The sequence below is a fragment of the Macrobrachium nipponense genome, chromosome 35 (assembly GCF_015104395.2).
Source record: "Macrobrachium nipponense isolate FS-2020 chromosome 35, ASM1510439v2, whole genome shotgun sequence".
Lineage (NCBI taxonomy): Eukaryota > Metazoa > Arthropoda > Malacostraca > Decapoda > Palaemonidae > Macrobrachium > Macrobrachium nipponense.
Window position 1 is genome coordinate 52,316,756 of NC_061096.1, and position 12,254 is coordinate 52,329,009.

The following is a 12,254-nucleotide window of genomic DNA, read 5'->3' on the forward strand; positions in this document are numbered from 1 at the left end:
TCATAGGCTACGCAAGGCTTACGCCGTCGGCTATGGTGCGGGACGATAAGGTACCTAAGGAGACAGTCCTCTACTCACAAGACCAGGCTCAGAGAGAATGGCTCAGGTGTTTAGAGGACATGGATTGTTCTAACACCAAGATACAACCATTTAAGAGTCCCTTTACCATTTTTACAATGGATGAGAGTACCCCGCTCCCGTTCCTAACCAAGATCGCGAGGTCGACCATCCCAGCGCCCAGAAGGGGGAACCTATACCGCAGTTGAAGGAAGCGGATCCCACTTCTCCGTTGCTCCCCTCAGTTGGAGAATTGTGGGAAGACTTGCCGAATACATTCTCAGCTGGCAAACTCAAACCGGACTGTGCTATGGAGCAGTTTGGTGAAAAGCTACCCAGGCTCCCAGATAGCCTTATTCAGGTTGAGTTTGACGCAAAATCGCGTCTAGCCAGATCCATCAATTCTATGGCTATGTCTGAGGTAGCTACCATGGCTTATGGATCAGAACCGATTTTTAAGCTCATGACCAAAGCCCTGACTCAAACGGTACAGTCAGATATGTTTGAGTTTGCCACTGCTCGGACGAATTGTAGGAAGCATGTCCTACAAGAGGCAACCATTCGGCATGAACCGAATAGGTTACTCTCGTCTAGCATCTGGGGAGCAGATCTCTTCCCAGAAGCTATGGTTAAGGAGGTCCAGTCAGAGGCTACCAGGTTAAACCAGAGCCTTAAGGATCGTTGGGGCCTTTCGGCTAAGAGGAGGCAAGACCTGACTCCTAAAGGTAAGGGACAAAAGAAACCCAGGCGTTTCCAACCTTACCAGAAGAAGCAACTACGCTTTCCTCAACAAGTTCCAACAGTACCCTTAGTGCAGACAGCCCAACCCTCCACTTCTAAAGGTCAATCACAGCCAATTTATGTGATATCCCCTCAGCCTCAGCCCTCCACCTCTTACGCCATCTCTCCAGCTTACAATCAAGCCTTCGAGAGTCAAGCTTCTCAGAAGTATGACCGCTCGGGTAAGGGAGGTAGAGGTAAGCGTTCCTTTCGTGGGAGAGGATCGGGAGGCCCCTTTAACAGGGGAAAGCACTTCAGAGGAGGCCGAGGCGGTTACCAGAACCAATGAAGAACTTCAGGTAGGAGGGAGGCTGTTTCACTTTCGCCACCGGTGGAACTTCAGCCAATGGGCTCAGAGCATAGTGTCAAAAAGTCTGGGTTGGAGCTGGTTGACGAACCCACCTCCATCCAGACCTTTCCGTCAACTTCCTTCCAAGGAATTGACAGAGTACGCAGACGATCTCCTTCAAAAAGGAGCTATAGCGAGAGTCAAGAGATTAAAATTTCAAGGTCGCTTGTTCAGCGTGCCAAAGAAAGGCTCACAAAAAAGAAGGGTAATCTTAGACTTGTCCCGCTTAAACTTAGCCATCCGCTGCGACAAGTTCAAGATGCTCACGATCTCACAGGTGCGGACCCTACTTCCCCGTGGGGCCGTCACCACCTCTATCGATCTTACAGACGCTTACTATCATATCCCTATTGCAAGACACTTCCGTCCGTATCTGGGTTTCAAGATAGGAGACCAGACATTCTCCTTCAAAGTAGTTCCATTCGGACTCAACGTGGCACCCAGAGTGTTCACGAAGCTAGCGGAAGTGGTAGTGCAACAACTCAGATCGCAAGGGATCATGGTAGTAGCGTATCTCGACGATTGGTTGATCTGGGCCCCAACAGTCGAGGAATGCAACAGAGCTACTCTGAAAGTGATTCAGTTCCTGGAATTTCTAGGCTTCAAAATAAACAGGACCAAATCAAGACTCACTCCAGAGTCAAACTTTCAGTGGCTGGGCATTCAATGGAATCTAGCATCCCACACTCTGTCGATTCCATCAACCAAAAGGAAAGAAATAGCAAAGTCAGTCAAGCAATTTCTAAGTCACAAACTAGCGTCAAGGAGAGCCCAGGAAAGGATCCTGGGTTCTCTCCAGTTTGCATCAGTGACAAACGTCTTAATGAAAGCCAAACTGAAAGACCTAACCAGAATCTGGCGCTCGCGAGCAAACGTCAGGTCCAGGGACAAAACTATCCTCAGTGCCTCTGATTCTAAAGAATTGACTTCGGCCATGGCGAGAGTCAAGAATTTATCAATGTCAGTACCCCTTCAGTTCCCTCCACCAGGGGTCACCATCCACACAGACGCGTCCTTAAGCGGCTGGGGAGGGTATTCCCAGGTCAAAAAGGTTCAAGGGACTTGGTCACCTCAGTTCCGTCAGTTCCATATAAACGTACTGGAGGCAATGGCAGTGTTCTTGACTCTAAAAAGGTTACGCCCACCCAAGTACTCCCACATAAAGCTAGTCCTGGACAGCGCAGTGGTAGTACATTGTATAAACAGAGGAGGCTCCAAGTCACGGCATCTAAATCACGTCATGATAGCCATCTTCTCCCTGGCAGACAAGTTCAGTTGGCATCTTTCCTCCACTCACATAGCTGGAGTAAAGAAACGTCATAGCAGACGCCCTATCCCGATCAGTACCCCTAGAGTCGGAATGGTCACTGGACAACAGTTCGTTCCAATGGATCCTTCAAAGAGTCCCAGGGCTACAGGTGGACCTCTTCGCATCACAAGCGAACCACAAACTACCGTGTTATGTAGCCCCCAACCTGGACCCTCTGGCCTATGCCACGGACGCCCTGGCTCTAGACTGGAACAACTGGGAGAAGATTTACGTCTTCCCTCCAGTGAATCTCCTCATGAAAGTATTGAACAAACTCAGGACATTCAAGGGTCAAGTGGCTCTAGTAGCCCCAGACTGGCCGAAGAGCAACTGGTATCCTCTAATTTTGGAGCTGGGCCTTCGTCCTCTTCAGATCCCCAGTCCCAAGCTCTCCCAGTCAGTGCAAATGAAGACTGTGTTCGCTTCCTCAGGGATTCTCAAAACCCTAACTTTATGGATTTCATGAAGTTTGCGGCAAAAAGAGATGCGAATATTGACCCTCAGAATATTCTATTCTTAGAATCCGATAAAAGGGATTCGACTTTGAGGCAGTATGATGCTGCTGTCAAAAAGTTAGCAACCTTCCTGAGAGATTCGGATATTAGAATCATGACAGTTAATTCAGCTATATCCTTTTTCAGATCCTTATTTGAAAAAGGTTTAGCAGCTAGCACGATTACGACAAACAAGTCAGCTTTGAAAAAGATATTTCAATTTGGATTTAACATAGACTTGACGGATTCCTACTTCTCGTCTATTCCTAAGGCATGTGCTAGGCTTAGGCCTTCTGTTAGGCCTACGTCAGTTTCATGGTTCTTAAACGATGTCCTAAAACTGGCTTCCGAAACCGATAATGACACATGCTCGTTTATAATGCTCTTAAGAAAAACCCTATTCTTATTAAGCTTAGCTTCAGGAGCAAGAATTTCAGAACTGTCGGCTCTATCCAGAGACCCGGATCATATTCAGTTCCTTCCCACAGGAGAAGTCCTACTTTCTCCGGAACGTAGCTTTTTAGCAAAGAATGAAGATCCTTTGATGAGGTGGGAACCTTGGAAGGTACTACCCCTTCCACAAGATGTATCTCTTTGCCCAGTTACAACCTTACGAGCCTTTCTGTCTAGGACCTCCTCATCTTCGTCGGGTCCCCTCTTTAGGAGGGAAAAAGGTGGAACTTTATCCATTAAAGGCATCAGGCAACAAATCCTGTACTTTATTAAGCAAGCCAATCCTGACTCTTTCCCGAAAGCACATGATGTCAGGGCAGTAGCCACCTCAATTAATTATTTCCACATATGAACTTCGATGAGTTGAAAAAGTATACTGGATGGAAATCGCCGACAGTGTTCAAACGTCACTACCTTAAGTCCTTGGAAGCTCTGAAATTCCCAGCAGTAGCAGCGGGTAACATAGTTTCCCCTGACTCTAGCTAGTTTGTAGTAGAAGATTCAGTCCTCCTTTCTACCTGCCTCACCCAAAAGTTCGTCTATTCCTACCTGGTTCATTTGCATTCACCTTGTGTCTTAGCTGCTTTTGTGATAGTGTAGTGGGTGCCCCTTATTGTCTGGTTAGGGACACTCACAAATGATTATAAACATTGATCTCATGGATGTTTCCCCTTATTTTTATGCTAGGGGATACATCATATTATAATGATTACGGGTTTTGTATATTAAGTCATATACATTCTTTTATATATTATTATTGTTGATTGTTTTATTAATTGCTATTATACTTTTGATACATGCTGTTACACAGATAACATTGATACATGTAAATAATTTTACCTGTACATATGTAATTACCTTATGTTAACAAACATGATTAGATTTATGGGTAATTTAAGCATATTTCTATTTTTATACCCCTGTGTATATGTATCTTTTAGCAATTATAGTCTATTCATATATTTTATCTTTTATTTGAGACCTATTCTGATTTATTTTATTTTTATTCTCATTTTATTATTTTGTTTACAATCTTGTGCTATTTCTCTGGTACGATTTCGCGCAGCGACACGAGCTGAGCCCAGAAAAGGGATTTTGTTGACGTAAGGAAAAATCTATTTCTGGGCGATTGGCTCGTGTCGCCAGCAAAGAAATCCCACCCTACCCATCCCTTCGCCCAAGATTGTCTGCTAACTTCAGGATGGCCACCAGAGGCGCAGCAGTCGGCAGCATGGGATGGAGTAGTAGTAGTACGAGCTGCTCACTCTGTGGGTCGGCTCCCCTCTTGGAGGGATTTTGTAGTGGGAGATTTCTATTGGCATTTGGCTCGTGGTAGTGGTCTCACTCGCCTAGTGTTCATACCGACACCCTCCTGGAGGGTGAGCGAGTCAGTTATACTGACCTTTTTCTTTATTTTATTTATTCTCTGGTATGTGTTAGTACATTTACCCTAGAAATAATAGATTAAAGGATATTTCGCTGGCGACACGAGCCAATCGCCCAGAAATAGATTTTTCCTTACGTCAAAATCCCTTAATAGTACTCAATTTTTGCTTCACAGCCCAGTGTGCCACCAGGGTAGCAGCAGTGCTACTACTCTTCTAAGACCTGCCCATCTATCACATCGTTCTTGACTCTCCCTCTTTTAAAACCATATTCTAGGTATTACTATATACGTATGATTTGTCATCCTGAACACATCTTGTGATACCATCTGTTATTATAACTATAAAAACAATACACAGTGACACCATGTTGTTATAACTATACAAACAATACACATACTATTATAAAAACAATAAATATACAAAGTTAAAATCAGCAATTACAAACCTGCAAAATATCTAAATAGGCTGCTAAGTATGAAAGGCTAAGATGCTGCAGCAATGTTGAGTGCAGCCACTGTGTTAGCTTTGGATCCCAATTTACTTGTCCCAGTGCTTTGCGAAATTTGGCAGAGGTTTTATCTGTAATGCACAAAGAAACAATTATAAATCAAAGTAATAAATTTCTCAGTTCACTTTAAACTCATAAAAGAATTTTTCATCTACCCTAGGTATGTTAACTCAAGACCTTTTTATTATACTGAAAGCCATGTAGGCTATTCAGCTAAGCCATCAGTACATAACAGCAATAGCTGTCAAATTATCAGTAGCATAAATATCCTTCTAAACCTGGTATAAATGCTGTATGTACTAATGACACAAAACTGACACTGTCAATACAGTACAAAATTCTTCTACATGTGTAAGATTGATTATGTGTAACTTTAGAAATCAACAACGCTTCAAAAAATATGTATAAGAAAATTGTTTAAATTGACAAAAAAAAATTAAAATTTACAGAAAAAATGTACATTTGTCTAAGCTGTTAAAACACAACTACCTTCCTCACCACTGGGGCATTCACAGCAGAGATTATTAGCTCTTTTTAATAATTTGATAATGTTTGTGCTTATCATTACAGTCCTTTACTTCTTACTTGTTATTGATTTCAAAGTGCATATCATACCTTATCATAATGTATTGTACAATACAGTATAAGCTTATAATAAGACTACCTTTTTTAGGGAGTGCATTGCAGCACAAGGTTTTGATGCCTTTCATGTGTTGGTAGTAAAATGCCAATTTCTTACAATTTAAATGATTGCCATTGCAATGCATTTTTTTTATTTCACTTTGGTTGATCATTTAAAAGTACTGTAGTACATATATTTTATCTTACATGTATTGTAGCATATTGCAAAAAATGATATTGTTATTGTACAATAAAGTTTCATACATACTTACCTGGCAGATATATACTTAGCTATAGACTCCGTCGTCCCCGACAGAAATTCAAATTTCGCGGCACACGCTACAGGTAGGTAGGTCAGGTGATCTACCGTCCCGCCGCTGGGTGGCAGGAATAGAAACCATTACCTTCTAGAACCAGATTTTCTCTTCCACCTGTCTCCTGAGGGGAGGCTGGGTGGGCCATTCAATCGTATATATCTGCCAGGTAAGTATGTATGAAACTTTATTGTACAATAACAATATCATTTTCATACATTCAACTTCCCTGTCAGATATATACTTAGCTGATTGGCACCTTTGGCGGAGGGTAAGAGACAGCTAATTACTGATTAGACAGGTAAACAACATACGTTGTAGGTAATAAATAAATAAAACCTTGGTTCCTATGTGTTTAGACGAAGGGTCGACTTCCTAGCTATTGCTAGTATAGTCTGCTTCGTCTCAAGAGCCTCAGCGAGGATGTGACCTATGGTTAAGAGTTCTTGTAGATCTGTCAATGGGGTCTTATCCACTTACTCGACAGAATCTGATGGTCATTTGTCAATGGGGTCTTATCCATTTATATGACAATACACCTATGCCTAGTGGCATAATTAAGGAGCACAACACCGATCCCGATCACCTGATCCTAACACGAGGGTTTGTGCTTAGTTTGAAAAGAGCTATCCCCAAACTGCTTTCAAACAACCCAAAGAAAAAAACACTATGTTAAATAAAAATTAACTCACTTAGTTAAGGATCAGTGTCGGCTCCCTATCCCAGCAACGTATCCGTAGACACGTATAACCAAGAGAGAAGGATCTCTCGTAGGTTAACTTGACCTCCTTCGTGTAATGGAAAGTCAACACAGACTTGCATCTCCCGTAAGTGACAGCTAATATGTCCTTATGACATATTGTTATGGAAAGAACAAGAATTCATAAAAGCTCGCACTTCATGCGTTTTTAATCCTCAGCTGTTTGAAAGAATCATCAAGTTACTCAAGAAGTGCTTTAGCGATCACACTTGTTTCAAGGAAGACCAGGGCTTTCTTTGAAATGGATCTCTTCTGGATGAAGCCTAGAGCCTGGCTGGCGCCTCGCGCCTGCCTGACGCTTGGTTGGCACCTAGCTCCTGGAAGGCGCTTTTCGCCTGACTCATGGCTGGCGCCTCGCGCCTGGAAGTAGCTTTGCGCCTGGCTCCAGACAGGCACTATTTGGCGCCTGGCTGACTCCTCTCCACTTGCTGGAGCTTCGAGCTTGGTAGAGTCTCGAGGATATCTGGCGATGCCCACATCGGACACTCTTATCTGTCCGATTTGTTCGGATGCGCTAGGTTGGAGGCCCCCTTTTTCTCTTCATCAGACAATGACAGTGTTCCTTAAAACTGTCTGCCTCTGGCGTTTTTTACGCCTGTTTTGGCATTTGCCGCCTGGTTGGCGCTACATTGTCCGAAAGTCCTGAACCTCCACAATAGTTTATCAGGAGACTGGAGAAAGGTGGAAGAAATTCTTCCACTTTGAGCTTTTGGCCTCTCCGGCAAGGGGAGGTGATTGTAGTAAACTACATCCATTAGACAATAGGACGTCTAACAGTACGAGAGATAAGAGTCTTCCTCCGAGGAGGATCCTTCTTGAATCCTTCCATTGCTAACGAGATCTCTTCTTACTTGTTGATGAAGTTCCTCGTTGCAGAATCTTCCCTATCCTTGTCCGAAGGAAGGGAAGGGGCTTGGAAGTCGGAGACTCCGAGCTTAAATTGGGAGGACTCCTGATTTCTAGCTCTTCATTGTATCCCTCTGAATACCTTCTGGGAAGCATTTTGAGCCCTCATGGCATCCCAAAGACTTTGTAGGCAAAACGTTTAAACCATCTCTTCTTATGTAGGTGGAAACGTAAGTACCCTGCCTGGGCAACGAAACTTCTATCTGAAAGCGTTGAGTCAGGAATAGAGGGTTTTAGTTCTTTTGCCAGACATACTATGCTGGCAAGAACCCATTGCCGAGTCTCCTTTGAATCTGATGCGAGATTCTAATGCACAAAAAATTCACTTGTCTTCTTGGTAGTTAAGGGCTAAGAGAAAACAAAGAATTCCCTCATAAAATTTCTCAAAGAAGTTTGATGAGGAGCAGTTCCATCTTGTAGGAACACGGAATCTGAGGCCACAAAAGATCCCATTCGAAGTACATGATATCCTACTCTTGTCGTATTGAGATATCGTATAAGATCCCGAAGATCTTAATCCTCTGCTATCTCTAATTCTCCTTGTATAGACAGAGTACAGTAGTACCTCGAGATACGAAAAGCTCAACTTACGAAAAATCCAAGTTACGAAAGCCAATGCGAAAAATTTTACTGCTCTACATACGAAAAGTTTTCAAGATACAAAAGGTTGTTGCTGTAAAGTCCCGAGATTCGCCCGGACCACCGAGAACAATTTTAAAACTCCCGCGCCGCCAACTGAGTAAACTCGCCACTATCCTCCCGCTCTCCCATTGGTTCCTGATGCTAGTCACCCCATAAGGTCCTGTTCTCCTATTGGTCAGCATCTACCCCTTGTGCTTTAAGTATTCTATTGGTAAAAGGTTGCTGTAAATTGAAAAACTTATTCATGCAATACATTTAATAAAGATAACATTAGGTAAAGATAGAATAAAGAATAGAAATGAATGGTTATTATACTGTTTGGTAGTTTCAGTAGTTGAAGAGAGATAATGAAAATTTATGGCTTACTGTGTAAAAGTGATTGCTTGGCGATCGTTCGTTACTCGTAAGTGCTGGATGTAAACAGACGTTTGGAAGCTTTTTTTTTTGTTTGTTTATTATAGTTAATGGTTACTTAATAATTATTTGAAATGAGTACATGCAATACATTTGATAAAAAAAATTGTGAATTAGATATAATAAAATATAAAATAAATCAGACTGCCAACAAATACGTATTTTTTAGAATTCTTCTTCTGTTTTATTATTACGTTACGTATACGCATGTTTCATTATAGCTGTCGGTAACTCGGTATCTTCATTAGGTAAAGATAGAATAAAGAATAGAAATGAATGGCTATTATACTGTTTGGTGGTTTCATTAGTTGAAGAGAGATACTAATGACAATTTATGGCTTACTGTGTGCTAGGAAAAATGATTGCTTGGCGCTCGTTCGATACTCTAAGACGGGTAAGAGCTGGATGTAAACAATCGATCAGAAGGTTTGTTTTTTGTTTGTTTGTGTATTATAGTTAATGATTAATTAATAATTATTTGAAATGAGTACATACTGATTATTTATGCATTTTATTCGCATATTCTAAGCTTTTAGCTCTTAGGTTTAGATGTCAGAATCATAGACTAGGCTACAGTAGCAACCGCTAACATAGGCTAGGCTTATTGCTAAGGGACATATGCTAAAGTCCTAATATATGCAGTAAAAATGGGGTTGAACATTACATGCAGTTGAATATTACTCAAGTATGTACAGTATTTTGCCTTTTTGGAGTCATATTTCTTCCGTCGTAACCCTAGAACATGTGTTTTAGGCCTGGAAATATAATTTACTGGGGTGTTTTTGGAGGGCTTGGAACGGATTAGCCATTTTACATGTAAAATGTGTTCCAAGTTACGAAAAACTCATAATACGAAGGCCGTCTCGGAACGGATTAATTTCGTATCTCGAGGTACCACTGTATAGCTTTTTACTGCGCTCTTTGATAGCAGATATATACAAAGGTGATTCTTCCCTCTGAAAAGGAAGAAAAAACCTGTCCTCAGAAGAGGACAGTTTCCTCTTCCATCAAACACGATCTGCAGCAATTCTATGTCCTGGCCATGACTATTGTCATTCACCTTGAAAAATCCTCTCATTCAAGTCCACTTCTGGTCAGTCTGCACGCAGACAGACTCAGAGTGGAGAGGTTGTTAAGGTCTATTTATAATAGATGATGATCGAAAATCCAAACTTTCTTGGAACAGACTTCTAAAACATGCTGTGAGAAGAATGTGACCTCTGTGAATCTAATCTCTCTAAGACCAAAATGAGGCATAAAGTATCATTCTCTCTTCCTTTGATGCCCATTTATCTTAATATCCATTAAGAATGTATAATCTAGGGGAAAAAAGACTAAAGTTTATTCCCCTTTTTTAAACTAAAAAATGGCATATATTGCTACCTTTCTTGGTTCGAGAATAAGGAGGCAGTATAGAAGCAGCATGTTCGTCTTCCATCTTGCGAAGAGATCTATGATAAAGACATCTCGCAGGTTTCCACAACTCTCTTTCCAACTAAGATTAGATATACGTCAATAGTTATATTGTCGATCGAGAAGGTTCTCACGGACGTGCAACGAACCTCTTAAGGATCGTTACGTTCCGTGTCTGTGTTCCGAACAGATTCTCTCTAGTTAACGCGAAAAAGAGGCGAAAAAAGAGATTCTCAATACTTCTTGAAATATGAGAGCTGTGGAAATGGCTTAATTGATTTAAGTCCTTTCGTCCCTCCTTGGGATCGAGCCCCCTTCAAGATAAACGGGGAACGAAATCAGGAACTAACCGTGCTGTTACTGAGCCTGCTGTCAGAGAGGCTACTGAACCCTTCGATTAATAACTCACTATATCGAAAAGTTAGCAAGTCCAATCTTTTGCTTCTATAAGCATGAGAGCATCAATTAATATATATAGCTCTACTGCGTTAAATTCATTTGTAGTCTCATTCATATAATTCTGATACATTGCGGTAAACATTACCGCAAGATTATAAGTGATCTTTTTATTGAAAACTCCTTAGCAAAACGAATACCATGTTATTCATGTTTGCCTATAAATCCCCTCAATTCGTGGCTAAGTCCATGATTGTAGAGGGAATATACGGTTAACCATTCAATCCCGTAGGAGAGAGAGATGTAACCAACCGCTCATGACCAAGAACTGGATGGTACTGTATTGGCTTACAATTACAGTCGTCTCCTTCACTGACTAACTGTCTTCTTCCTGAGTTGCCAGTTATTCCATTCAATGAAGGAATATAACAAAATTATTCTCGAGCGTAAGGAAGCTCTCAATAATGAGTATTTAATCCAAATAACCTTTGTTAAATACCGACGCTGACTAGGTATTGTCGTAACAAACCTTTTAAGCGAATTCCTTACTAGGAAATTCCTGTAAGGATATAGATAATTCCGTAGCGAACCAGAAAGCCAACTATGTTATGCGTATAAGACTTGTCATTCAGTAGTCGTATACTCTAAATCTTCTAACTACATTCTTTCCTTTGCGATGCAGAGAGAGAATGGAAATCTTGCCCTCTTCGTTCTTTCCGTCAATAAACACGAATTAGTATTAGTCGAAAGAGATCGCAATGAAAACCCTAGGATCGAAGAGAATCCCTCAAATTTTTATTCTCTTGGATATAAGGCCGTATTCTACGCCTCTATTATCTGGAAGAGCCTCTAATCAATGAATGAGAGCTCGTACGAATCTTGTTCAATTTGCAAACGATTGCCACTCTTTCTGTAAAAGGTTGGTTGCATTATTTTAGAAGGGAGAAAATTTTAATATCGTCTTATTAGTAATGAACTAATTTTTTCAATAAAAAAGGTCGCTAAGGTCTTATAAACTGAGAGACCTGCTCCCTTATTGGCTTCCAATTCCGATCTATCTTCCATTTCCTGTCCATCAAGTTGGGAGAAGAATGAGCAACCGGAGGAGAGCGCCTCCTTTCGTAAGGTGAAGAGCTTTTAGCAGTACCGATTCTAACCTGACAAGGGCTACGGCCGCCTGTGCGACACCTTGAGTCCCCGCCAGGAAAAAAGCCGATCTTGCTCTTGCCTTTTACTTGCATTAAGACTATCCTGAGAAGGGTGACGGCCGCCTGTGCGACAACTCCCGTCCTTATCAGGAGAAGGCCTCGAATGTCTTTCACCTTTCGCAGAATCAGGCTCTAACTCCATCTCCGATGAAGATCCTGGTTTATAGCTTCAGGCGCTTTGCGCCTCATCTCAGGCGCTTTGCACCTCGTTTCAGGCGCTTCAGGAGCTTTGCGCCTCATTT

The 12,254-nt window shown here is 41.7% G+C and overlaps 1 protein-coding gene across 4 annotated transcripts in view; it reads right to left on the bottom strand.

The window, feature by feature from the left end:
* LOC135208766 (KAT8 regulatory NSL complex subunit 3-like) overlaps window positions 1-12,254 on the bottom strand; it is a 151,055-nt gene that overhangs the window by 75,483 nt on the left and 63,318 nt on the right. For all 4 annotated transcript variants that reach the window (XM_064241279.1, XM_064241278.1, XM_064241276.1 and 1 more), the window contains exon 7: window positions 5,276-5,409. In XM_064241279.1, the coding sequence (XP_064097349.1) occupies window positions 5,276-5,409 (134 nt within the window). The remainder of the gene's footprint in view (window positions 1-5,275; window positions 5,410-12,254) is intronic.